Source organism: Molossus molossus, unplaced genomic scaffold, assembly GCF_014108415.1.
Source record: "Molossus molossus isolate mMolMol1 unplaced genomic scaffold, mMolMol1.p scaffold_m16_p_1, whole genome shotgun sequence".
NCBI lineage: Eukaryota > Metazoa > Chordata > Mammalia > Chiroptera > Molossidae > Molossus > Molossus molossus.
The window spans coordinates 17,051,152-17,078,071 of NW_023425344.1; the positions used below are offsets into that span (position 1 = coordinate 17,051,152).

General features: G+C 48.0%; 1 protein-coding gene across 1 annotated transcript; it reads right to left on the minus strand.

Annotated features, from left to right (window-relative positions):
• Nucleotides 1–442: 442 nt before the first annotated feature.
• LGI2 (leucine rich repeat LGI family member 2) lies at nt 443–26,591 on the minus strand. Its single transcript, XM_036279128.1, has 8 exons — nt 26,302–26,591; nt 24,316–24,387; nt 22,721–22,792; nt 20,419–20,490; nt 15,280–15,351; nt 14,152–14,321; nt 7,996–8,160; nt 443–1,632 (listed from the first exon to the last, which is right to left on the minus strand). The coding sequence occupies exons 1-8, from the start codon at nt 26,496–26,498 to the stop codon at nt 815–817; spliced, it is 1,638 nt and encodes a 545-aa protein (XP_036135021.1). The 5' UTR covers nt 26,499–26,591; the 3' UTR covers nt 443–814.
• Nucleotides 26,592–26,920: the final 329 nt, after the last annotated feature.

Genomic DNA, 26,920 nt, shown 5'->3' on the forward strand with positions numbered 1-26,920 from the left:
ACGCTCAAAGGACAGGTGCAGAGAAGCAGATGAGTCACGGAGAACATCACACAAGCATTGTGCTCCGGCTGCCACGGGGTTAGCTCTGAACCACTAGAAGAGGAGAAACTCCTTGTCTACCTCCTGGCCCCACAGCCCAGGCTGGGCCTGGACATGTGTCAGCAGAACATTTTCTTTGTAGCAGAGGAAGCAATTTGTCAAACATTGTTTTGTTGACACACCCATGACAAACATCCATATGAGCCAATGAAATAGCCAAGGTTCTGTTAGTAAGGTGGGGGAAGGGGCGCAAAAAATTGGGATGGCTCAAAATAGCAATGCTGAGTGTTATCAGATTTTTAAACTTACCATCAGCAAATCTTTTCAGCTGACTTTGGCTTTAAGAGTCCTTACCAGAAAGATTGCTAAAATGGGATGAGAAGGGCCCATAGTTTGTTTGGTCTTTTTAAAAATTTCACTTTTAGAGCTGTCCCATCTTACCCAATTTTCTCCTTCCTCATTAAAAAAAAAACAAAAAAAACAAAAAAAAAACCACATCACTTTCCTAGATGGTAAGAGTTAACACTGTACTCTTTTTTTCAGGAATTATAGGCTTGAGGATGTCTTTTTGAATGGGAGGATGGACATGTCATGCAGTTAGCCAATAAATGCAATCCCTGATTAAAATGTGAGTTCTACAAGTTTGAAGACTTCTAACTACTTCCCAATGCGTTTTTAATTTCAGACCTCTGAACCTGGCTTCTTTGTACATGTTTTTCCCGGTCCCCTCATGAGACCTAACACTGCGTGTCTTTTCAATGCACCCATCACATTTTCACAAGCTTAAGTCAACAACTATGTGTTCAAAAATCTTTGTTTTCCCTTTGAAACTGGAGGCAAAGAAGAAATCTCTCCTGTCGGTGGAGACCGCCGTGAAGGAGCGAGGCGCCTGCACGTAGATCTCCTTAAACTTTTTGAACAGCTGCTTCTCCTTATCCCATTGGTATATCTGGGAGAACGTGTAGTCACTCCCCAGGGCCAGGTAGTGATTCTCTTTGAAAGAAAAGGGCTGCAGGGTCATGGCCCCCCGGGACGGAAGAGCCTGGATCTCCACAAACTGCTTGTTGTTCCACCTCATGACCCTGGAGTCCCCGATGAAGCGGGTGAGGGACAGGTAGAGGGAATTCTGCATCCGGAAGCTCTTCACGGCCAGCACGTCCTCCATGTTGGGGATGTCGCTGTGGGGGACAAACTTCTTAGAGCTTTTATTCCACTGCAGGATGATGGGGACCTGGGAGCGGCTGGACAGGATCAGGTGCGACTTCCCGTCGATGTCCACGAACTCAGCGTCCGTGTCCCTGAACCACTCGTGCAGGGACTGGTAGGAGTAGAATCCTTTGCTGTTCCATTTATAAACCGTTGACAGGCCAGCCTTCGAGCTGTCTGCGATGACGAAGAACGTCTCGTCCTCGATCTGAAACAGCTCGATGTCATTGGGCTTGGAAATGCGAGAGACTTCGATGTCTTGGAATTTGACAAACTTGGTCCAGTTCTCATCGTACTTGTAAATGTGAGAGCCGCCGAAGAGCTGGGCCACCACCACGAAGACCTGGTCGTCGATGAGGATGGCCTTACAGCCCACGATGGACTGACCTGTGCTCCAAAAGAAAGGACAGGAGGTTAGGGAAGCCGTGGTTCCGGTGCGCCTCCACAGCGACACTGGGAGCCTCAGGAAGAGCAGGTGAGACACGTCTAATGGGGCAGCCCCTGGAAACCACAGAAAAAATAAACCGGAGAAAAATTAAACATAGAATTACCGTACGTTCCAGAAAGTCCACCTCTGGATCCTTACCCAAAAGAACTCAAAGCAGGGTCTTGGAGAGACAGTTGCACACCCATGTCTACAGCAGCTAAGAGGTGGATGCAACGCAAGTGTCCACCGATGGGTGAATGGATAAACAACTGTGGTCTATCCACACGAGGGGACATTATTCAGCCTTAAAAAGGAAGGACATTCTGGCACACGATACAACATGGATGAATGTTGAGGACATTAGCCAAGCGAAATAGGGCAGTTCACAAACAAACGCTGTATGAGTCCACGTATAGGAGGTGCCTAGAGTAGTCAGATTCATAGAGAGAGAAAGTACAGGGTGGCTGCCCAGGTCTAGCAGGAGGGGACAATGGGGAGTTGCTGTTAATGGGTGTAGATTTTCAGTTTTTCAAGGTGAAAAGGGTTCTGGAGTTTGGTTGCACAATAATGTGGATGTACTAAACACAACTGAACAGGACACTTAAAAATGGTAAGGATGGTAAATTTTATGCTATATCTATTTTCCCATAATTAAAAAAATGCAAACCCTCTTTATAAATGATGTCTCCATACAAATACCTAAATGCTGGTCACCTGGGTCTCTGCATCTTTAGAGGCAGGTGTTTAAGTCAGGAAACTCACCAGCACACCAAGTGAACTGTCTCTGTGCATTTCAAAAAAGTACTTCCCAACTCCATAGAGCAGAATGAGGCAATTAAATGGTCTTCTCCTGGGGGCGGGATGTTTAAAGGCAGGAGTATAGTCTCGTGGGCAAGAGGGAAAAATTTTAATAAGGGCTCTTGAAGACATTTGGCCTCTTCTGATTTCCAGAGCCAAAGGAAACCTAGGTAGTCTGGCTGTAGTCTACCCCACCAACAATGTCCCAAAATGCCCAAAGAAGAAAATAAAACTCACTTGTACTGCAAAATGCTGAAATAATGCTTAATATCTTGAAATGTTTCTTTAATCGTCAATCTATGCTCACGGTCAAATACACTTTTTAAAAATAAAGTTGAAAAAAAAAATAAAAATAAAAAAATAAAAATAAAGTTGAGCTTATAGGCTTCTTATAACCTACGTGTTTTCACTTGACCACTGTATTGTGAACATTTCCCATGTTGTGTCATCTTCTATAACTAGATTTTTAAATACTACACAGTATTCCACTGCATGAATGCACCACAGTTTGTTTAATTAATCCCCTATTGTTGGACATTGCAGTCATTTGCAGCTTTTCGTTATTGTAAGTAACATGCTTTCTTGTAGAGAAATCTTTTTTGGAAAACCATCTGGCAGTGTTCTTAAGTGTTTGCTGAGTCAAAGACACTGTGCACATGTTTTAAGGCTTCTGGTTTAATCTACCAAACTGCTCTTCGAAAGCTGCTCTGACTCCCACACCTCCGACACTATTGAGAGTACATGCCCCGGTCTCCTTCCTGAACTGCCTGGCTGGGGAGGTCCCTGCCACCAGGAGCCTCCCACAGGCCTGCCGGTCTCAGCTGAGGCATGTGACACAGAAAGAACTCGCTCTTCAGAAATGTCCCATAATGCCTCTGTCCAGGTAAACACTTTTAGTCCATGGAGTGTCTGTAGCAAAGATCAGCGCGCGTGCACACGTGTGTGCGTGCGTGTGTGTGTGTGTGTGTGTGGTTTAATGTAGGAAAGAAAGATTATAAACTGGACCATACTTTGTATATAGAAATCAAAAGGTAAACAAAATAAACCAAAACCAGGAGAGCAGAGAAGAGATGTAGAAAGAGACAGGAGATGTGAGGAGTAAAACCTTGGGTGAACTTGACCATGGGTTTCCCTCTCCCCCTAAGATGATGGAGATCTGGACGCGTCGCTTCTGCGTCATGCTCACTGGAGTCATGGAAGAAGCAGGTGCCCCTCCCACTGCTCAGAGCTCCAGTCTAGCCAGGCTTGGATTGAGAAAACCCTGCCCAGCCCTTGCCAACTCTGGGATCACCCCGTGATCAAGCAAGATGACAAATGAAGCACGCACGGCCCCGTGAGGGAAGCACAGTCCATGTTTACCTCGATCTTCTTCAAGGCAAGTGGTTCCGTAGCTGTTCCCACACTTCTCCATCACCGTCTGCCCAGCACACACGGCTGCAGGGCTTTGCTTCAGGCCAGGCTAGCGCCCGGTGGGCCGCGCCCCTCCTGCGAGGGTCCACCTACTGCTACAAGCAGGCCCTTCCCTGCCTTCCCTGCTGCTCCCTCCCTGTCCCTATGCTTATGAACGTTGCGGAGAGGTTTTAATTGAAGTAAAAGAGTTAGGGTCTGCGGGGGAAGGAGGCCTGCTCCTGTTTTCCTTCACTGCTTAATGGAGACAGTAGTCCATGTTGTGAGGTTATGTGGTTTACGAGAGAAAAGGCTTATAAATCACTGCATACATGAATGTCAGGTGCCTTCTTTTGGGTGAAAAATTATGTGACAATGAATGTGATTTGTGTTTAATGGAAATTCATGTACTAAGGGAGTAGAGAAGACAGATATTTCATTCCCATCAGGTCATCAAGGAATGCTTCCTGTAGGAGGCCGCATTTGAGGCTGGAGGCCCAGGTAAAGGGAGAAATATAAGCAAGTGAGGGGGTTGAATTGTAAGATGTGATCAGAAATCAATAAGTGACATAAAATGGGCAGTGCGTATTAGGCAGGCATGTTGGGACCCTGATACGTGGATTTAGGTGCTTTCGTGAAGAAGCGTAAAAGATCTGAAGCTGGTAGCTTCCCCTAGTGGTGGCAGTGAGGAATGGTAATCAAATACCTGTTCTTACCACAGCTGATAACCCGACATTCACTGAGAGTTGACTAACCAGGCTCTGTGCTAAGTGTTATACACATCACCCCCATTAAATTCCATGGGTCTCGTATGACAATGACCCCACTGTGCAAATGAAATGGGAATTCATGAAATTCCATTTTACAAACGAAAGGGGCTCACGGAAGTTAACTAACTTGGCCAATGTCACCAGAGAGAAAGGTCTGGGGCCCCTTTTCTCAAACATCACTGTTGGAGCTCATCTCTTGGGCTTGGCTAGGAAGAGGATCCCAAGGGGCTTCATGGCTGGCTGCCCACCTCGCAGAGATTTAGACTTCGAGACGGAGGGCCGAAGGAGTTGCTGGCAACTAGCAAGGTGCAGCCCTGGCTCTGGTCGTGGCCACGCCCACTCTGACTTCACAGACCACTTTCTACCCACCACGTGGGGACTCCACGGCGTCCAACCATCGGTGCCTATCTGAAATTCTTGCAACAGCCTCTCCACTCCTCACTCTTTTCCTACCTCTGCTCCTTCTCCCACAGGCTTCTCAACCCTGCTGGACAGAACCCAGCACTCTATGCCGGGCACCTGCCTCTTCCTGTGCCTCCCTCTGACCCCTGCAAAAACCCTCCAAGGCTCTGCCGAGGCCTCAGAGTAAAAGCCCAAGTCCTTTGTAGGACCTGCAAGGCCTCCAGCCTCAAATGCGGCCTCCTACAGGAAGCATTCCTTGATGACCTGATTGGAACAAAATATGTCTTCTCTACTCCCTTAGTACATGAATTTCCATTAAACACAAATCACATTCATTGTCTCATAATTTTTCACTCAAAAGAAGGCAACTAACATTCATGTATGCAGTGCTTTATAAGCCTTTTCTCTTGTAAACATCATAACCTCACAACATGGACTATTGTCTCCCTTAAACAGTGAAAGGAAACAGGAGCCGGCCTCCTTTCCCCCCAAACCCTAACTTCTTACCTCGCTGACTTTGTCTCCTGCAACTCTTCCCTGGATCATTGTGCTCACGCCAAACTGGTCCCCTGAATTACCCGAATCAGAAACATACCCTCCTGCCTCTGGACCTTTGCACTTGCTGCTCCCTCTGCCTGGAATTTTCTTTCCCCAGCTCTCCATGTGGATCAAGCCATCGTGTCTGACAGGTCTGACACAAATAACACCTGCTGAATGAGGCCTTTTCCAGACGCTCTCTACAATTCCAATCCTCCCACACCCAGCACTCCAAAGCTCCCTTGCCTACCTTTGTTTCACTGCTTAGCATGCTGCTATCTAAGTGATGTATGGATTACAACTATTTGTCTTTTATATTGTCTCTCTCTCCTGTTAGAATGTAAATTCCTTGAAGGCAGAGGTTTCCATCTGGTTTGTTTATTGCTGTGGTCCCAGCACCAAGACTGTGTCTGGCTCGGAGTAAGTGCTCAAGAAATCTCTGTGAGTGAGTGAATGAATGAATGAATGAATGAATGAATGAATGAATGACTTGAACTCAGGCATGCCACCAGCTATAGGTGGAGGGCAGTGCCAGCCCTTCCTACCTAGGTCAGCCTGGGAGAGGGGAGACATGGGATGTAACAGTGACAGACGCTGGGCTCTGCCTCGGAAGTCACAGTGGAGTGACCCAACGTGCCTGAGCCTCAACCTCTCTTCCCCTGTAAAGGTGTGAAAAGAAAGCTGGCATAAAGAACTGCCTGTGCTGCGCCTGGCATTCTTCAAATCCTCACAACATCCGCATGTGGTATGTCTGCCCATTTCACAGATGAGGAAACAGCCTCGGGCCACCACAACTTCCTAGCACATGGCAGTCAGGAGTGGAACCCACATTCGCCAGTTTTCAAAACCTGAGCTCTTTCTAGTCTGGATGCCAGTTGTCCTCTACCTAAGGGCAGCTGCTGTGAATTTCCAGTGACACAAACCAGTGCCTGGCACCTCACAGGCCCACAGCCGGCACTGGCAACAAACACTGGCACGAAACTCCCCGCACCAGAGCAAAGCTTCACTCTGCTGCCCCCTCCTATCATGGGGAGAAGGCAGAGGACCCTGCTCAATCCCCCCTCACCTACCTTCCAAGTCAGGAAAAAGAGAAAAGCAAAAACACGTGGGTAGCGAGTCCCCCTTTTGCCTCCCTTCTTCCTTTACTGTGGACTGGGTTGAGGGTCCGAAGGCTTCGGCTTCCCTCGACAGGCTCACCTGCACTCTCAGTGCTGAATCTGCACTTCGACAAGAGCGGGGCTGCTCTCAGGAATGTGAGCTCAGCACCAGGTGGCCAGATGGCGGACAGCAACGTGGCTCCTCTGAAATGGCCCCTCAGTGGCATCTGCATGCGCGTCTCGCAGACCTCTCAGGGCCGCGAGATGAGGCTCATTATGACACGTTCCCTGCCTCCCTACATCCCTGCACCTGCTGCGAAGCCACTTGGTGCCAGACAGATTCCTGGGAGCCTCCCCACCCGGAAATCCTACCTAATGCGCTTCTCGCTGCAACAGCAAAACGCTGCTCCGACTGCACGTCGGCAACCGCTACGGGAAATTCTCTCTCGGGGTAACCGTTGGGCCGTTGTGCTGCTGTTCATACAGTTCGTATTATTATCAGGTTGCACTTGATAAATGGGAAGTCTTTGAAAGGTTATTTTGACTTTATCTGCTTATTTAAAAAGCAAGTCGACCGTGCATTTTTAGCAGCACTAAGACACTGGATCTCCTGCCGGCGCGGCCAGGAGCATTACATCTTGTCCCGAAGACCTGAATTTAGAGCGATGTGCTCTTATTTTGTTTGCACTTAATAAAAGGAAGCAGTGATCACCAGGATCTGGCAAGGGGGCAGGAAGAACAGCTAGAGAGTGGATGTGTGTTACATGCATGTGTGCGTGTGTGTTCATGATAATACGTGTGTGCACCTGGGCCTGCATGTGTGTGCATCCATGTATATACATGTGTGCCTGCATGTGTGTCTGTGCATGCATGTGTATGTGTGTGTGCACAAGCACACTTGCCGGTGTGTGTGTGTGTTTATTAGCACATTAGTTAACAATCACCTTAACAATACTCTAAGGAGTCATTTAGCTGCTACAAAGTTGCTGCAGGCTTAGGCTGCCATAACTGCTGAAGATCAAGGGGTTCTCCAGGTGAACCCCTCCAGGAAACCCCTCTCACCACTCCAGGAAAATGCCTCCCACCACATGTAACTCATCACCCTCTCCCTTTTCAAAAGAATCACCACCGACAATAAACAGGGTCACCACCTGAGGCTTCTGTTGCCACCAATAACGGAGCATGTCATGAAAAGATCAGACATAAAGGTGGGCTGGAATGTGTCCCCCAAAACTAAACAAGTGAGAGAGCCGAGCAGTCCCTCGGAACAGCAGGGAACGTTTCTCCTCTCGCTGAAATTAGGCCAATACGTCTGATCGAAGCCACCACAAACCTGTAATGTTGTCATAGCTCCGGAAGTTCATTTCGATGTGGTCCCACTCCAGCACCATGCAGTTCTCCATGCTGGGCTGAGCGATGGCCACGTACACGTCATTCTTGGAGTTGAATGTATCCACCGAAACCGACTGGTAGGGCAAAGTCTGATGAACGACAAAATCTGGGGAGGGGGTTTAAAGACAAAGGCTCCATGAGATCTCCTGTGGGGATTATCCACCGCCCCTTCTTTCCTCTCTCTCATCAGTTCCAAAAGGGGGAGAGGGGAGGACAGGAGAGAAGCAACGCAAACGTCATAGTGTATTTGACTCTGGGAGATTCCAGAAGGTTCTGCATGCACAGGATGATCAGACTGAATGCATAGCTCCTCATATAGCTTCTTTGAGCTAAACAGCTCACCGATTTGGCTCAAGGATCGCAATGTTTTCAACAACCCAGGTGAGACCTGGCTTTCAAAAAGGCAAGACAGGAAGGATGCCACAGAGCACTCCTGATGATACCATAAAAAGTCCTCCGTGAACAAGGGCGGCAGTGGGCAGACTCATTTGGGAAAAGCTGTATTTCTGGCCCTCTCAGAAGAGCCCCAGTAGTAAAGAAACCCATGTGGCGCTGTTTGCTGTGGTGGTTCTCAAGCTTACCTGGCCATGGATCCTTTCATCACCTGTTGGCACACTCTGCATTACCCTGGTGCAGAAGCTGCCACGGCAGGTTCACAGTGAACAGGCAACTCCTGAAGAGCACACTGCGTACTTGGAAACCAAACCAACCCCGCCGATAGTCTCAGATCTATAAAGCCCCCGTGTGGGGACACTGAGCATGCTCACTGGTTCCTGGACCAGTGCAGAGAGTGACGGCTGGCCCGGGACTGGACAGCGCTGTGCAGCTCAGCAGCACTTACAGGAGATCTATTGCATTTTCAAGCAACAGAGAACCCGGCCAATTTGAGCACGTGCTTGACTTACATTTAGTGGTAAATTAATACTCCTCGTCCACAGGGCTCCCCTGAGCTACAACTGACTCACTGTGTTAAATCTCGGTAGGGAACATACAATTTTACCAAGGAATGGGGTGAGGATGCCCTTGGATGCAAGAAGAGTTCGTGTGGGGGTCGCTGGAGAACCAATGAAGAAAGAGAAAAAAAAAGAACACTAATAAATTTAAAGTAACTTATTTCTTTAGTCAGAGAGCCTTCAGCTGGCTCTCCTCTTGGCAGGTTAAATGCGCCCAGAGTAAAAGGATGGTGGAGGTCTGGCTAGGGAAAGTCGCTCCTATAGGAAAATCCTGGCTTTGCACCCCGAGTCCCCACACCATCCTTATTGGTGCCCCTCAAGGCCCACCTCCTCTGCAAAGCCTTTCCTGACTGGCCCAGTCCATGGGACTCTTCCTCATTCATTGGACACACATTCAGGCGTTGTTGTTTACATCTGGTTATTCATGAAGACTGGGTCTTCATTGACACAGCCACATCAGAGTCAGTCTGGAGAAATGGGAGCAATCTTAGAGCCCCGAGTCATCTCACAGAGCCAGAAGCCCAGAGAGGGTGCAGGTCTGTGCAGGGGTTCACAGCACGGTGTGCCTCCTGAACAACGCGCTGCCTGCGGTCAGACCTGGGTTACACGTCTCCGAGCCCCCACGGCATGAGCCCACGGCAGCCACTCAAGAAGAGACTCTGACTTGGAGGCATAAGAGGAAGGCCACTCGGCAGTGAGTGAGGAGGGCAGTGCCGAAGGAACGGAGGCAGGAAAGGAGGTGCAGCAGCTGAGCGAGGCTGGAGCGGGAAGGGGATGATGGGAAGAGCAGGTGACGGTCGGGGCAGGAAGGGGGCAGGGCTGAGCTAGTGCGGGCAACAGGAGGTGATGGGAGAGCACTGTGGCGAGGGTCAGGCCGCCTGAAACCACTTCCTGCGCTGGAAACCCTGGGTGCGCACCCCCTACAAGGCCTCGGTTTACTTATCCACCATATGGGGTCAATGATACTTAGCCCCCACCTTATGACAGAGGGACACATCGAGTAATATTGGGGGACATGCCTGACTCAGGGCCTAGCACACAGAAGCTGCTTAATAAACATGGAATCAAGGTACGAGAAGACAGTCCACCTCCTCTGTCCTAGCCACCACTGGGCTGTCTTTGGGGGGACTGTCTATTTTCGTTGCATCTAAGATGCCAGAGCTATGACTCTACCTTCCTGCTGAGTGACCTTGGGGAAGTTACTTAACCTTGCTCTGCCTTAGTTTCCTCATCGGACGTTATGATTCTCACTTAGAACTGTACCTAGCACAAAGTTAGTGCCCAGTGCATGTTAACTTTCAGAGGTTTTCCTCCCTGTATACAGCAGGTGCTTAGTGAATGGGGCAGCTGGCTCATTCTGAAGACGGGGGGAAGAGGACCGGGCTGAACAGGTGTAGGGGGGAGACCGAGAAGCAAAGAGGAGGCTGCCTCTGCACCCTGGCAGCAGGAAGTGGCCAAGGGGGAGTGGGACAGGCACTGCTGTGGATGAGGGACCCTCCCCCAAACCAGGGGCTGGGGCTCTGAGGTAAAACAGACTGGGCTTCAGGTCCCCACCTGCACTTGGCGTCTGTGACCTTGGGCAAGAAACTTGAGCCTCAGGTTCCTCGTGAGCAAAATGGGGGTGATACTTCTTTCACAGGTTGTAGAGACTAAAGGAGAGTACTGTAGGTATCAGCACAGAGCCCTGTCTACGGTAGCCCCTCAGGAGTGTCTCCAGGTAACCAAGCAGATACATGTAGTTACACCGTCAGAGTTCCGACGGTAACATTACACTGTCTGCGTGAGGATACGGGACAGTCACAATGGCTCTGAGCCCCAACCCCCGACCAACACCCCAAAACACCAGCACTGACCAGCCAAAGAGGAAAACAGAACACATCAGCCTCGGGTTTCCTGTTGGCACGGGCAGAACCAGAGTCGAAGCCAGGAGGTGCTGGCTGACGACAGGCTCCGAGACCCCGTGCTCTCGTGTCGCTGGGCGGGGACGTGGTGGCGAGCCTGCTGCCTCCTGTTCTGGAGTTGGAAAAGGACTCGCAGGATACAGGGGCCCTCTTTTAACTACCACGGAGACTGCTATACCCCTCGCTCCTCCATCCAGTGGCGCCCGGCCACGCCAAGTCTGCAGAAGCTCCTGTGCTGGTGGCCTCCCGACTGCACGCTGGCTCTCGGAAACAGGAGCCCCTGCTTGGAAGCGCAGGGCACGCGCAGGGCAGACCCAAAGGTCAGTTGTTTGTTAACGAATCCCAGAATGAGAAAGAGCTGCCAGCGGGGAGAGCATTTTACTAATCTAGCCTTCCGTGGTCGGATTGTTATTTATTTTCCCAAAACATGGCTTTCATCCTATTTCCTGTAAACTGAGTATCTGGCACAACACAGCCTATTAGGTCCTTTGAATTATAAATCAAATTCTTAATAAGAGACCCTGCCCCCTCCCCCCATAAAAAAGGTGAGGAAGAGAAGAAAAAGAGGAAGAAGCAGGTGGAAGAGAATGATGGAGGTCTATGTGATTGTGTGCGTGGGGGAGGGGACTCTAATTTAAATCTCTTCTTCCATCCTCCTCCTAATTTATCTTTCACAAATGGCAGAGCACATCCATGCGGAAAGCTCTCAGAGAATGCGCATATTGATATGACATTAATTTACTGGTGTTTAAGTATTACCGGTATCTCTGCGAAAGCCTGCCACTTCCATTCACACTGGATTAAGTTCATGATGTCAGTGGGACTCTTCCAGTTCAGGCATGGCTCCCACTGGAATCAACAGATTTTTACGTAGCTATTTATAGCACTTGCAGGAAATAAATTATACATGATGCCTATCCTGTTGGGAGAGAAACTGCACATTAATGCATTATTTCTCTTTGCATTTTCATCAGCCCTGAAATGGGGAAGCTAACAGGACCATTAGGATGCAAAATTCACTCCCTCTAAGGAATTTAGTGAATTATCCACCTAACACAGGGAATCATGAGCAGGTCACAGGGATTTTTGAGGTGGTTAAAAATAGACTTAAGGTGGAAGGTTCTGGAACGACTGGGATTAATCTAGAGAGCTGAAACAGTCTGCGTTTGCTTCGTGGTGTTAATTACACCCCCTGCCTGGAACAGACTGTAACAGCACCTTCCTCTCCCTGGGAAGGACAGCGTCTGCCTCCCTCCTTCCGCCTGGAGAACTCACTGTTTTCCTGAAAATCTGAGCTAAGAGGAAAATCACACACTAAGAAAATATGCTTCTTCCCAAACCTTTGGCGAGGATGTGATAACAGTACCAGGACCTAGGAATGGCTTTCCCTCCTCCTCAGGTATTTCTTCCCTGGCCTTTGCCAAAGCGTCAGGAGAAGGCACTTGATCTGAGCAGGAGCTAGGAACCCAAAACACTCACAATTTATTGACCTATGTTCTTACGAGGCAGGGACTCTATTTGGGGACAGGTTCCACCTTGGCTGTGCTATTTTTTTCATGATGGAAGAAACTGGGAGCAAGAGTCAATCTGCTCATGAGTTTTTAAAGGGATAAAACAATAACAAAGACAGAATCATCCTCTGCCTGCTACCAGGGAATAGTGGCGACTCTACATTTCAGGAGGAAGCTTCTTAGCAAAGAGAAATATAAGAGAGAAAAATGCCCTAAAATGCGTGAGGGGCTCACACTGCCCCATGGATTCTGGGTTTAAGACAGATTTCAGGACCTGGTCACCTCAGTTCCAAGTCCCTTCCATTCCCTGACAATTCTGAGAGCCCGGAACATTTCCTAACCATCCGCAGGGCTCGAAGGGCAGAAATCATGTTGCCTCCTGGTAGTTATTCCCAATCCCCCAAGGCCCTCTGTAGCCCAGGTCATTTCTCTCAGAGCTTGGCAAACTTTTCACACATTATGGCCAGGTGTGACAGGAGCCATAGAAAAGCTGCTAACTTCACCTGGGGGGTTAGAGAACTCTCCAGAAAAACTGGAGAAGAGGTAGAGAGGAGCTTTGGTTTAGTATTTCATATGCAAGGGCCTTGAATGCCACCTTTGGGTGCACACGTCACTGACTCCACCTCTGACTTACTGCCCTGCTCCCAGAACCGTGAGTAACCTGCATGGGGCCTCGGCCAGCGACAGAGCTGAATAAGCCCCGCAAGGTCACGTCCACAAGATCTCAGGCTTCCTCTCAGAAAAGAACAGGCCTTGGGGGGTCCCTTGTTTACAATGACATCTAGAAATAGTTTTTACTCTGTGTGTGTGTGTTTGGAAGACGGCAGCAGGACCGGCCTAAATGTGATATTTTGTTCTTGAAGTTCCTTTGCCTTTGGAGTTTCTGTGACTTTTTCTGGGTTCTCGTTCCTGCTGCTCCTGCTGGCAATGCCTCGGAGCCCCACAGACGCCAGAGCTCAGCCTGTCTCGTCTTCTAAGTCTCATAAGCAGGCTTCACGCTATGGATTGATCCTCCCGCCCTTAAAGTCTGGCTTTGGAAGCGGTGGCAACTCCAAGTAAGCTTTTCATCTGGAGACTCTCCCCTGCTCTCTACAAGATGTGTAGGGATTTGAGGCAGTTAGTGTTTTCATTTTATCTCTGCAGCATGAACAATGTATAAACCGAAACCTTGAGGCAGGCCCCGGAAAACAAAATCAAACTTTGCATTTTTCCCTCAACACGAGTTTTTTTCTTCTGACAACTCACTGTTAACTTATAGTTCTACTCTGCCATTGGCTATAATTCACCTATTTATCTCTTTTTAACTCCAAACACACTTACTAGATTTGAAAGTCTTGTATTTATTACTTAAATGTTCCATAAAATTCAAATAATTCAATCAAGAGAGCAGTAATTTAGGCCTCTCTGCACTGGCTTTCTATGGAAACCCCACCTGACTTGAAATGTTTTTATGTCAAACTCACTAGTTTATATTTGACCTTTAAAAATAATCTCTAAAGAAATTTAAATTTTGTAAAGAATCAAAATGAAAGCTAGTGTAGTTAACAAAAATCTAAACTGTTGAGGTATTTTCCTTAGCACATCAATACATTGCCTTTAGAGCTTAAATTTTGCCTAAAATAATCTTGACAGAAAATGTTTACGCCCACTTTTCTCCACTCCCCGTTGACAATCTGAAAGAAAACGAAGCGACTGTTTTGAATAAGTCTGCGGTGACAGAGCCTGTGATTACCTGTCGTGGTGCATTCGTAGTCAAAGCTGGTCACATCATTCAGCTTCTTTTCCTGATACTCTGGTGGGCCGACGCACAGCACATCGGACACAGTGGAATTTGTCATCTTCAGCCACAGATACAACCACTTGGCTTTGCAGTCACATTCAAATTTATTGCCCCTTAAATCTCTGAAAAATAAAACAAAACATAGACACAGAGAAACAGACATGCCTGAAATGTTTTAGCAGGAATATGAGGCTCCAGAATGATTAACATCTTGATATACTTAATACCCCCACAAATGGAACTTAAACAACTTTCTGTATTTAATACACCCTACTTCTTGTTCTTGTCACTGACTTTAACAGTCTTCAGTGCTACAGTGTTCAGTATGCAGCCTGCAGAGAGCTTTCAGAGCTAACATACCACCATTTCTCCAAACACTCTTGACACTGACCCCATGCCGGGGTCAGAAGCAATGACAGAAGAACACCACCCAACACAGGTTCTCACAAACAAAAGCGGGATGTTATAGGAAGCCAGTCTTCACAAACAATTGAAACGCTAAGATCTTGTTCAACTATGTCCAGTAAAAAGTGGCAATCACTGCCCTGGTGGTGTTTCCCAGTGGTTAGAGTGTCGGCCTGCGCACCAGGGGGTCAGGGCTTGGATTCCCAGTCAAGGGCTCATACCTGGGTTGCAGGTTCAATCTCTTGCCCCAGTTGAGGCACGTTCAGGAGGCAACCAATCAATGTGTCTCCCTCACACAGATGTCTCTCTCTTGCTGTCTTTCTCTCTCTCTCCCCCCCACATCCTTCCCTCCCTTCCACTCTTTCTAAAACTCAATGAAAAAAATATATATACTGAGGTGAGGATTAACAATAAAAACAAAGTGACAAACACTAGAAGGTAAAACAGATGGATACCCTACCTGGGGGAAAGAGCCTAATGCTACTAAGTATATTCTAAAATGGCAAAATCCAACCCAATACATAGACTCTATGCTGTTTCCCAGTGGGCACGCCTCTATCACAGACATTTTACTTATAACGCAGAAGAAATGCTGCAAGGGGGGAGAGAATTTAAAAACATGATTAACTCGGGCACAATGACAGGCAGACATAAACTTGATTTTCATCAACTTACAGTTCAATCAGTGAGTCTAAATCACTGAAGACATCTCTTGGGAGTGCTTTTATGTGGTTATTGGCCAAAGAGCTAGAACAAGAAAGAAACATTTTAATGCGGTTATTATCTTCAAGCCCTATTACTCTGAAGTCCCTTAAATAAAGTAGTGATTTCAAACAGAGCTCGAAACAGAGCTTCAGCACAACGTGGTTCAATTTCTGGCTTTGGTCATCAATAGTGAGATAAAGAAATGAGTTTAGTTATATAAAGATAACATTAGAAATGCTGGAGTACAATGTAGGTCTATTGTTTTGTTTTACAAGCATTTATTAAGCTCTTGACATACATTTGTTAAACTTCAAGTAGCGCTCATGCCTCTCAGTATAAAAGCCAAAGTCCCTTTGATGGCACGTGAGACCCTCATTGTCTAGTTTACCTCCATTCCCACCTGTCCGTGGGACCCCGTCTTCACCACCAAGAGCCAGCCACACTGGCTCCTTCGTTATTCCTCAGACAGGAGAAACACAGTCCCAGCTCAAGGTCTCAGAACGCCATCCATCTGCCTAGAATGTCCATCCCCCAGGTACCACAGAGCTCACTCCGAGATCACCTCCTTACATCTGTCCTCGACTATCACCACCTTCCCGCCCCTGCTCTGTTCTTCAGTGTGTGACTGTTATTGGCTTACTATACATTTATCTATCTGTTTATTGACTGTGTATTTTCCCTATATGTAAGGAGCATGAGGAAAGATTTCCGTTTGTCCATGTCTGTATCCTCAACTCATAGAACAGTGCCTGGCACACAGTAGGGACTCAGTACATCTTTGTTGAATGGATGAATTATACACTAAAATGACAATGATTAAAAAAAAAAAAGATATATAGTCTTGTGCAGAGAAGTTCCCTAATGGTCCACTTAATTGAATTCTATCACTTGTGACTCTAAGAAAGTACTCAGTAAATATGCTTTTACCGCCCTGGCCAGCTTGGCTCAGCGGGTAGAGCATCGGCCTGTGGACTGGAGAGTCCCGGGTTCGGTTCCTGCTAAGGGCACATACCTCGGTTGCAGTTTGTCCCCGGCCCTATTTGGGGTCGTGTGGGTGGCAGCCACTCGATGTGTCTCTCTCTCTCCCTCCCTCCCTTTCCCCCTGCCACTCTTTCTGAAGATAAGTGCAATATATATAGTATACCTCGGGTAAGGATTAAAAAAATATATATATATATGCTTTTATCTAAAGACCCTCATCTCTAACCATAACAGTGATATAAAATATCGATGAACCCTGTTTAGGGAATGAACGACAGTGATCAGTTTCATTTCCTCATTAACGAAGGTTGCCCAGAAACCATGTTGCATTTTTGCTCTTAGGGTTGCAGAGCTTTCTAAAAGGTCCCAGGCCACTTCCCGTCTCCCGGGCTGACTTGAGTGAGCAGCAGCAACTCTTTCTCGAATGGTTCGGGATTTTGCAGTGCCCTGTCAACATCCTGCTAAAGACGAATGTCCATGAGCTGGGCTGCTGATGCTGAAAGATGCCGGGTGCTGGAACGATGTACATCGAGGCTGTGATTTCCCCCAGGCTTTGTGCTCGAATATGAGTCAGCCAAGAACTGATGGCTGCTTTTCTCTTTTACACGTGAGTACAAATAGCAAAACTATAAATGATAAACATGTAGGCAATTCATCACCATAAATGTGCGTGTGTGTGTGTACATATATATAAAATTAGTCTTTTGTAGCCTCAAAATGACCCATCCCAGAAAGAGGAATTAAAGAAATTAGTATTCCTCCTTAGAAACAGCTAGAGTAGAAGGCTTTGAGCCCATTTTTAACCAACCATTCTGGCTTCAAGATACTACAGCATATGAAGAGACCCTTTGCATCTAGGTAACCACAATTGGATTAAAATACAAGTTCATGTACTTTTAAGCCTGTCTTTCCTCAATGATTTATCTGTACATTTTTAAACATGTTGGGAAATAGACTGAATATGTAATCAGACTGAACATACTCTAGCTTTCTGAAATTAAAAAAAGAATGTGTTTGTTTTTTTCCTGGTTGATGATTAGTTTACCTGAAAAGTAAGGTGCAACATTTTTTTTAGCTAATTGAAGTTTCATTATTCAGCTAAATTGTTTTAGCTATTTGAAATGCATCATGTTCAAGCGATCAGAATATATGGAATATTTGAGGCTGAAGAAGCAGACTGTTCAGGCGGCCGTTCCAAGTGTGCGATTGGACTTCAGGAAGCTGAATTATTTAGAGGGACCATCCACCCCACTCACACTCAGTGCGTAACATCTCACTTTCCACTTCATTTTATCTACAAATTCATGGCACTTACTTCATCTCTAAAACTACTTAACAGCGATCTGTCCCTTGGGCTTCCTGGGGCTGCTGGAAGACAAATGTCCCAGATTGTACCTGCGGGTTGGCGCTGCTGCTCTGAAACCCGACCTGCGTTTCTCTACATGTACATGGGACCCTGCAGGTGCTGGAAAAGTTCACGAACGATTGAAATGAGATAGTGAAACAAGCAAATTCCAGAGAGTGACTTCCTTCATCACAGGAGAGAACTTCAGAGAGCTGATGTGTGATCTTTGCTGAGAAGTTTACCAAAAAGGGGGGAAGTGGGAGGATCAGTCCATTCTTAAACAATGTATGAAATGCTCTAATTACTACATGCATCTGCAGGCTAGAGGGGTCCGCTTTAAAAGTCACCTAACTTGCCCAGAAGTGGAGTCCATAGGAAAACCCCAGCGCAGTAAGGAGCCCACGGGCCAACCAGAGAATCGGAAAGAACTCCTTGTGGCTTATCCCTGTGCTGGATGCCAGGGAAGAGCAGAGTTCACGGAAGAGCCTCGTGGGCCCTCCCCTTGGGGAGCTTTTGGGGAGCTGCTAGGAGATAAAACTAATACCCACGAAATGGCACCAACCAGTATGGCCCAAGTCTACAGTGAAGTGCTGGGTGTGGGAGCCAAGAGGGAAGGCTACAGGACTCACAGGAAGACCCACATGGCTCCATGTGGGAGACAGAACTTAATCTGGACTTTGAAGAAAAAGCAGAGTCCAGGAGCTCGTGGGCGGAGGAAACAGCATTCAGGGCAAGAGAAAGGATATGAGGAAAAGCCGGGGAATGGGATGAGTTAGGTGTGCATGGGGGCCCCCTGAGAGCCCAGTGTCCTGAGCACATTTAGGGAAATGAGGTTGGAGAGCGGGGAGAGGGGGACTCTGTTGGCTTGACTGCCGGGTGGCAATACCTACTGGGACAGGTGTGTTAATGCATCCGGTGCGCTCTAGACCCAAGCAGAGGACTGCTTTCTTCCCTCTGCATTGTACACAGTGAAGGAAATGCCTCTTAAAACATATATGCATCTGATATACACATACAGTCGTGTATGCAGATGCGCAAGCATGTACACAAACAGTTATGTACACACATGAAGAGAAGTCCATACACCCATGGGCACACATGTGCAAAACTACACAAATATACATGCATAATACCTGCATGTTCTCACCTGTTTTTGGACCAAGGACCATAGCCAATTGGTCAAATGAAAGTTGACATCTGGGCTAACTCAGTCACATGAGCTTTGCTTCGGGTTCACAATCTGCCCAGAGTCTTTGTTTCAAACAAAGCCCCTCATTCCTGACTTCTGGGAACCGGGTTTGTCTGATCACAGCTGTTCCTCTCCAGACGCCCACAGCTGTCTTCTTAGCAGACCCCGTCTGGCCACCCAAACTGCCAAAGCTACTCAGCAGTCCACAGAGAAAACTGAGACTTCTTACTGAGTGGAGGAAGGGAACGATGCTGCTGCTGCTGATGACGGCACTGATGATGGTAACAATGCCGACCCCACCTGGAGCACTCGCCACCGTGTGTGGCAATCCTCTGGGGTCAGCAGCATCATCCCATATTCAGGATGAGCAAACAGGTTCAAAAGGCTAAGTGACAGTGATAAATGATGGCCTTGAGATTTGAACCCAAGTCTATGTAACTCCAAGCCCCTTGTCTTAGCTTCTACAGGAATGTGGGGATTCAGCATCTAGGTTGAATTTGAAAAACAAAAAAGCTTTTTCAGGAAAAGAAAACCTGAAGCAATAACGCCAACAAAAGTCAGATGGCCTCCAGATGACTGTGCCAATCCAGAGGTTTGGGCCTCTGATGGCCTCACTCTGAGCTCAGGCAGAGGTCCTGCTTGGGAGGATTCCAGAATCAAGGGCTCACTGAGCCTGGGGCCAGCCCCCGTTGCCTGGATCAGGGCTTGATATAAAAGATGATCTCTTTAGATGCCGTACCAGTCAGGGTGCCACACACTGAGGGTATCACCGCCCCTTGCAACCCCCATCCAAAGCCCTTCCATTTCCTGACTTCTCTTCTTACCACGCGCGAGCTGACGATGGAGGTGAGACACATGATCGTCCTCAAACACAAAACATCTCTCCCACAGACGGCACCTGATCCCTGGCTAATAAATGGCTCCTACCAAGGTAATGACTATTTTTTATATTTTCATAAACACAGTCACTCTTTCTTCCAGTTTTCTACATTTGCTAAACGTGTGAACTTGCTTTATTCTCATAGGCCAATTCAAATCAATTTGTCTAATTTGTTTCTCCAGAAAGCTATTAAAAAACCAGAGAGTTTCACTTAAGCTGCCGATTAATCCAACATAAAAGAAAAAGCTGTTTGCATTCAAGTTCGAGGAACCACAAAAATGTCTCTGTTCCGTTTTGTCCTGATTCTGACCCTGCACTCCACGTTCCTCTATGAGTCGTGTAAGCCTCAGTCCCTAAATCTGTAAGATGGGCACTCACAGATCATAGTGAAAGGTACCCTAAGCATGCTGCCCTGTGCCGGGCGCAGAACAGGTGTACAGTGCACGTCCCTTTCCTTCCCGCCTCCTCCGTCACTCACACAGGCCCCTCGAAGCTCAGCGCACTTCCTACTTGACGGCAGTCACGTGGTCCACGATGACCATCCAGAATGATGGAAAATCAAGACAATACAGAAGACTCTAGGGCGATCTGGAGATTAGGTTCATTCAGATAATGTTACAATAAGGACAAAACAGTCCAGAAAAAAGAGAGGCACCAGGAAGTGAATCTTCCTTTATACATTAAAGGATTGAAAACACTTTTCATAGGACTTACAGGTGGGTCAGGTCGCGGAGGCCACGGAAGGCATTTCTTGAAATGGTTTCTATTTTGTTCCCTTCGATGAACCTAAGGAGAACAGCAGTATAATTAAACTGAATTTTCTCAGCTTAACAGCTCTAAAAAAATAAATAAATAAAGATATCGGTATGCTTTTGGAATAAAGTCTGAAAGCATTCATGAATTTTAAAAATGCATCCCTGAAGAGTAGGTCATCTACACCGGATTCCGGTGGGAGCAAGTGTACACACAACAGCTCATGGACACTCCGTGTTCTGCATTCTCTCCAGAAGCAGCACGGAGGTCTTCACATTCAAGTTAGCAACGTGGGTAAGAACTTCTTGGAGGGAAAAAGAAGAAAGCACCCTATAAAGGCAAGACTATTCATATCTCTGCAAGCCTGGAATGCTCCCGATGGTCAACCCTTCTTACATTTCACAGCCTGGATATTAATACTTTTGTTGAGAGTGCTGTCCCTTGAGGACAGCCCACTGTTCCACATCTCCTTATTCGTTTTTGCTGAGGGAGAATTCCGTTAAGCTTGGCTTCTGGCAAACGCTGAGTTCATCATGTCCTACATAGTCTAATTTCTGAACAAATCGGTGACAGGGCAGGGTCCTCTCAAGACCTTGAAGGCACCAGGAAGTAGGGAACATAATGGCATTGTGTGGGGGTCAAACCTCTTTCTCTGCACTAAATCGTCTTAGGGCTTGAGTGCAGGATCCTGCATTAATACTAACTGGCCACACTTTAAAGGCTTCGTGAGAAATAGATGCACTATGACCCTAGGGCCACAGAGACCTACAGTTCAGGTGAAGGCATCACATTCTGTCAAATGAAAGAGGGTCTTTGATGAGGTGGTCCAAGGGAGAGGCTTTGCAACACGATGCCACTAGTTAATGAAATAGTCCTTGATTCTTGCACTGAGAACTTTCTGGTGCCTGCTCTTTAAAAATCAGGGGTCTAGCCCAGGGGCCGATTTTTCTCAGTGGTTAGAGCGTCGGCCTGGGGACCAGAGAGCCCTGGGTTTGGTTCCTGCTAAGGGCATGTACCTTGGTTGCAGTTTGTCCCCGACCCCCATTGGGGTGGTGCAGGGAGGCAGCCACTCCATGTGTCTCTCTCACATCGATGTTTCTCTCTCTCTCTTCCTCCCTTTCTCCCTCCCGCTCTATCTGAAGATAAGTGCAGAAATGTCCTAAGATGGGGATAAGTAAGTAAATAAATAAATAAATAAATAAATAAATAAAAATCAGGGGTCTATTCAGTGACAGACTTCAGTATAAACTGACCTAACCTCCTTCTCAGTCACCCTGACAATAAGATGAACTGCTCTTAAGAGAAAACTGGTCGCTTCACATTTTGTCCCTCCATGGCCTGTTCGTGCTTTGACAGAACCTAGCTAGACCCAGCACTACTTGTCTCCATGTTAAATACATGATCACAGTGTCACGAAAGCATACATGTTATGTGCACATTGGGGAAGGAACTCCAGAAACATTCTTCCTGAGACCATGAGCTCAGCTGAGAGCTTCCTTAGACCCAGGATGTGTTTGGAATTCAAACATCTACCTGTTCTCCTTAGATAAGAAAGCAGAGAGGAGGCTTTAAAAACCCCTCTGAATGCTAAGGAAGGAAATCCCATCTGATAGTAGGATTAATATTATTACAAAGTTACAAAAGACAAGGATGAAAAAACTTAAGCGGAAACAAAATACACGAAAGGAAGGAAAAACAGAAATCTTTTCCTGTCTTTGGGAGGGCAAAGCTCATTGCTGAGGAAAAACTGCACATCTGAAAAGGAAAAAATGATCTTTTTTGAAAGAAGAAAGAAAATGAGACCCCCATCAGCAGCTCACAGGAGACACAGCAAGTGGGACACAGGCCAGCTGAATTAAAAAGGTGAAGTTGATTCCCTTATAGGGAGACTTTATGTAAAAATAAGAAACTCTCAGAATCCTTTCGCTTTATTTCTGGCTGATCAGCAAATCCATGCCTAGTTCTGAGAGGTAAAAATATCCAACGCAATTTCCAACTGTGCTTACTACATGACAAATTAAATGTCAGCGGAGAATGAATGAATCTCTTTCCTTCTTTGTTTTCGTTCCCCCTCTTTGTCCCCAACCTCCTCCAGTCCCAGCATGTTTATACACAAGTAAACTACAAAAGGTCAGCACTGAAAAGAAAATGGGGTTTTCTCCACCCCTAAGTTCTGTAAGAGGTGCTGTTTGGCTTTCCAAGCCAAACAGCCCTTCTACTGACGTACCAAACGCTCAGCAAACAGACAAAGCACAACACTTACAGGTATTCAAGATGAAAAAGCCCAGCAAAGGCATCATCCCGGATGGCTGTAAATGAGTTAGAATTCAGCAATCTGAAAATAAAGGGCAGATTTCAATGCAGAGATGGAAAACTGGAGTCCCATAGTGACGCCATTTATGTTCGGATCTGTGGGCAAATATGAGCTCTTCTCAGCCTCAGGCTGGCCCATGACGTGCACAACCCAACTCACAGATGCTGATAGAAAATGGCAAATGGATCCCCTTTGGCCACCCCCATTACTCTACCCTTTCTCCCCTGTGAGTCCCAGTGAATCTGGCCTGAGAGATGTTATTTCAGAACATTCCAACACCAGCACAACGACACAGCCAGTGAACGCTCTATGATGCACAAGCAACTGTGGGATTGAAGATCTAAAAGGAACTACTCCAATTTTATTTTTAGGGAAATTGGAGCTCAGAGAAGTTAGGTGACTTCACCAAAGTCACACAGCTGAAATTAAATAAATGAGTAAATACTTTTCTACTATATTATATATTCCTATGAGGAATAATTTATTTTAAAGTTTAGGAAACCTTCAGAAGACTCTTTATCACCAAATAGTTTTTTATGAGTCACCACCGAAGTATACTTGCTAAAAGTTTATATACTCTACATAGTTACCACTGAAGTCTATTTGGTAAAATACCTAAAACTGCACTCCCATCACATGGAAAGCATATTTTAATAGACCCAGAATTTCTAAGAAATTTCATAATTTAATGTTACAAGTAGGTACATAACATTTCAAGAACAAAAATATCAACATTAAACTTACTTAGGATGGGCAGTAATCTACATTTCTTCATATTTTTCTGTACTAGATTGCTTAATTTTGATCTCATCTCAAATTTAAGAAACCAATATAAATAAACAGAGACTGAGCTATGTACTCATGACTTTGTTTGTCACTTCGAAAGCTGCTTTCTGGATATTTCTTTTCATTTGCAAACATGAGCTGACCTGGGCAGCGAGGCAGGGCATAGGCACATGCCAAGAGTGGCCGGGATGTAGAACAGTTCCAAGTATGGGTTAGAATTCTTGCTGTGATTTCCAGCAAGTTACTTAACTTCTCTGAACCTCAATGTTCTCATCTGTCAACTGGGGAAGTAAAAATACCCTCCTTGCAGGGATAATAGAATGAGTAAATAAAATTTTGCATAGTATGCTTCCCAACAGTGTATGTACTCAATCAACTAGAAATACTGCTATTTCAGGTGCAACATTAAGATGTTAAACTGTAGGTTTTTCTTTCTCTTAAAGTGAGGGAAACAGTTCATTTAGGTGAAGTTCCGGTCACATTTCAATGGAATCACATTCCTAGTTGCCAGATGTGGGGGTTGGGATCTACAATGAAGTCCTTGAGGAGAACATGTGCCAGAAGAAGAACAGGACAAAGAGCCTTCAGACCCAGCCTGGTGGGAACACCACAGGCCAAGTTCTCACTAAGAGCCTGCCATGCTTTACTCGTGAGCTTGAGTGTTGCAGGAAGAGCTGATATCAGGGACACAGAGATCACCCCTCCCGGGACCGCACCTCCAGGACTCCCATTTTCCAGGGAGAACTTGCCATACTCACAGCAGCTGCAAGGAAGGCAGGTGGGAAAACATTCGGTCCTTGATCTCTGGAAACGTTCCATTTACCAGGCTCCTACAAGCAAAAGAGGCCTGGGTTGTTTGAGAAGTGCTGGGCAGGATGGGCAACCGGCGTGATCCTCCACCCACACTTCAAATGCCTCCACTCAGGAATGAGTCTTAAGAGAGCTGGCCAGGGGCCTCTTAGGGCAGGGACAAGAGGAGTCAAGTTCATGTTCCAACAAACTGGATCAATATGAAAACTAGTTTGAATAACAGAAATCAGTCTAGCTCCTTCCTCGAGGTTTCCTCAGCCAGCTTAAATCAACCCCCCCCACCCCACCCCCACCCCCGCTTTCTTTTTCTTAACTACAGAAGGCCCTGGCTGCAATGGATAATTACTTCTCCTCTGCCCATGATTCTGTTTGTGTAGACACAGCGTTAATGTTGGCCAACAAAACTCCGGGGTAGGATTAAGCATTCCCCTTGGGAGCCCGTCTCTGAAAGACACTCGGAGCACTTCTGATTAAACGCACCGTGAAAGCCTCGGGGGAAACTCAGAGGCACCTGAACTTGAATGTGCAGTAGGAGGCAATGCCATCTGCCAGATTTAATGGTTAATATGGGGGCAAGAGGCTTGGCTGTATTATTGCCACCAGGTCCCCCATCCTCTCTGGCCTCAGTGGGAACTCAACACATGATTTCAGAATTACTTCAGTTAGCATGCAGATAAATTAAGCAGCTGCTGGTCTAAAGGACTTAACAAGGGGAATTCTAATTTCTGGAATCCTCCATGCCACCCGATTTAGCAACGTTGGAAACCAAAAAGGCCCTCTCTGCCTGCCAGCCAGACTCCTAACTTTCTAGAAATGCAAACAGGAAGCCCTTCACTCCTGGGCCCAGGCCCCTGCGCCTTGCCAGGCGTGTGAGGCTGGACCGTGTAGTGCAGGAGGAAGTGCCCTGAGCACAGCAGCTACACCTGGGAATTCCCTTCCTCTGCAACTGAGTGGGCTTCCCCCAGCACCCTGGCCTGGAATGAGGGAGTCCTTTCAGCAGGAAACATTTCCCAGCAGTGAAGATACAGCCCAGTAGCCCCGTTCACAGCCATTATGAGAGCTGGTCATGTGGCTTGAGTGGTTGTGTGGAGCAGGTTGAAAGCATCTCTTAGCTGGTGGGTAAATGATGTGGAGCCTTTTCCCATCAATTCCTCCAGTGTTGGAAAAGCAGCCAGTATAATATGTGGTGCGAGGAGAGGGGGAGAAGCCCTTCTGGACTCTGGGCAAAAAGTCAGGCTGACTTGCAGCACTTGACCACTGGGCTGGGTGCCCCCATGCCCCAAGGCTCCAAGCCCTCAGTGTTCCCCTCTTCCAGGCCACGTGGGGCAGCCCGCACCCCCACCCCACCCCACTTCCAGAGGCTGTATGACTTTACCCAGGTTCTTCCCAGCCTGAACTGTAGAGAGGTCGTGACGAAGCCCCAGACTTGAGGTGGGAAAGTGAGGCCTCCCCTCTTCCAGGGCACACTCACTCCAGTCACGCTCACTACATACACACGCCCATACACAACCCCCCCCCTCCAAACATACACACATCCTCTCGAACTTGAATGCACCTCAGAATGGCCTGGGGACGCCAGGTGCAGACTCCGAGGCTCCACTCCAGAGCCCCTACTTCGTTCAGCGCGGGCCCCAGAATCTGCATTGGCACAGCCTCCCCCAGGTGAGCCCCATGCAGGTGGCCCGCGGGCCACACTTGGAGAAGCACTGCTTCAGGGACTTGTCTGGGTTCCCAGATTCTGCGTCTCGGTTCCCTCCATCCTGCCCAGCGCCCGAGACTCCACCCACGTCCCACAGCGCGCCCCCACCCGAACACGAAGGAACGGCCTGGGGAGTGGGGTCAGGTCGCGCCATCCCAACGCCAGAAGCGACTCCCTGGCTGCGACGAGCGCAGGGCGAGGCGGGGCGGGGGCTGGAGGGGTCCCACTCACTCACAGGGAACTGATGTCGCCCGGCACAACCCTGGGCACCCAGGACGAGCCCACGCAGATGATGGACTCCTTGGTGCAGCTGCAAGTGGTGGGGCAGCGCGCCAGCCGCCTCACCTGCGCGCTCGGCGGGACCAAGCACGCGGCGCTCAGCAGCAGCAGCAGCAGCCCCGGAGCCCCGCCGCCGCCCCTCCGCAGCGCCATGCCGGGTCCCCGGTCCCCGCCCCAGCCCCGATCCCCGCCGCCGCGCCGCGCGCTCGGACCCGGCGCCTCTGCGGACCCGGGCGCCGCTCGCTGTTCCGCCGCCGCCTCCGCTGCTGATGAGGACGAGGGCGCCGCGGGTGTGGGAGGCCGAGCCGCAGCCGAGCAGCATGCTGGCCACCACCCCCACTCGGCGCCCCCCCACCCGAGCCCGGGCTCCTGGGCGGCCGCCGCCGCTGCGCCCGCCGCACTCGCGCCCGCCTGACATCAGCACTCGCGCCCGCAGCCCGCTCTGGCCAATGAAGAATGCGGGGCGGGTGCCCGCCCCGCGGGAGAGGGGGCCGCGCCCCGCCCCCGCCGCGCCCCGGGGCCGCCACCCCCTGGGGACCCTCCCGGACCTTCCCCGGGAGCTGCGGGAAGAGGGA

Excerpts from the sequence above, each read along its gene's own strand:
- LGI2 (XM_036279128.1), bottom strand. The coding sequence starts at position 26,498 with ATGGCGCTGCGGAGGGGCGGCGGCGGGGCTCCGGGGCTGCTGCTGCTG. Across the intron at positions 22,793-24,315 it reads CTGCCTTCCTTGCAGCTGCT|ATTGCTGAATTCTAACTCAT; the intron begins GTGAGTATGGCA and ends CTTTATTTTCAG. Across the intron at positions 8,161-14,151 it reads CTACGAATGCACCACGACAG|ATTTTGTCGTTCATCAGACT; the intron begins GTAATCACAGGC and ends CCCCCTCCCCAG.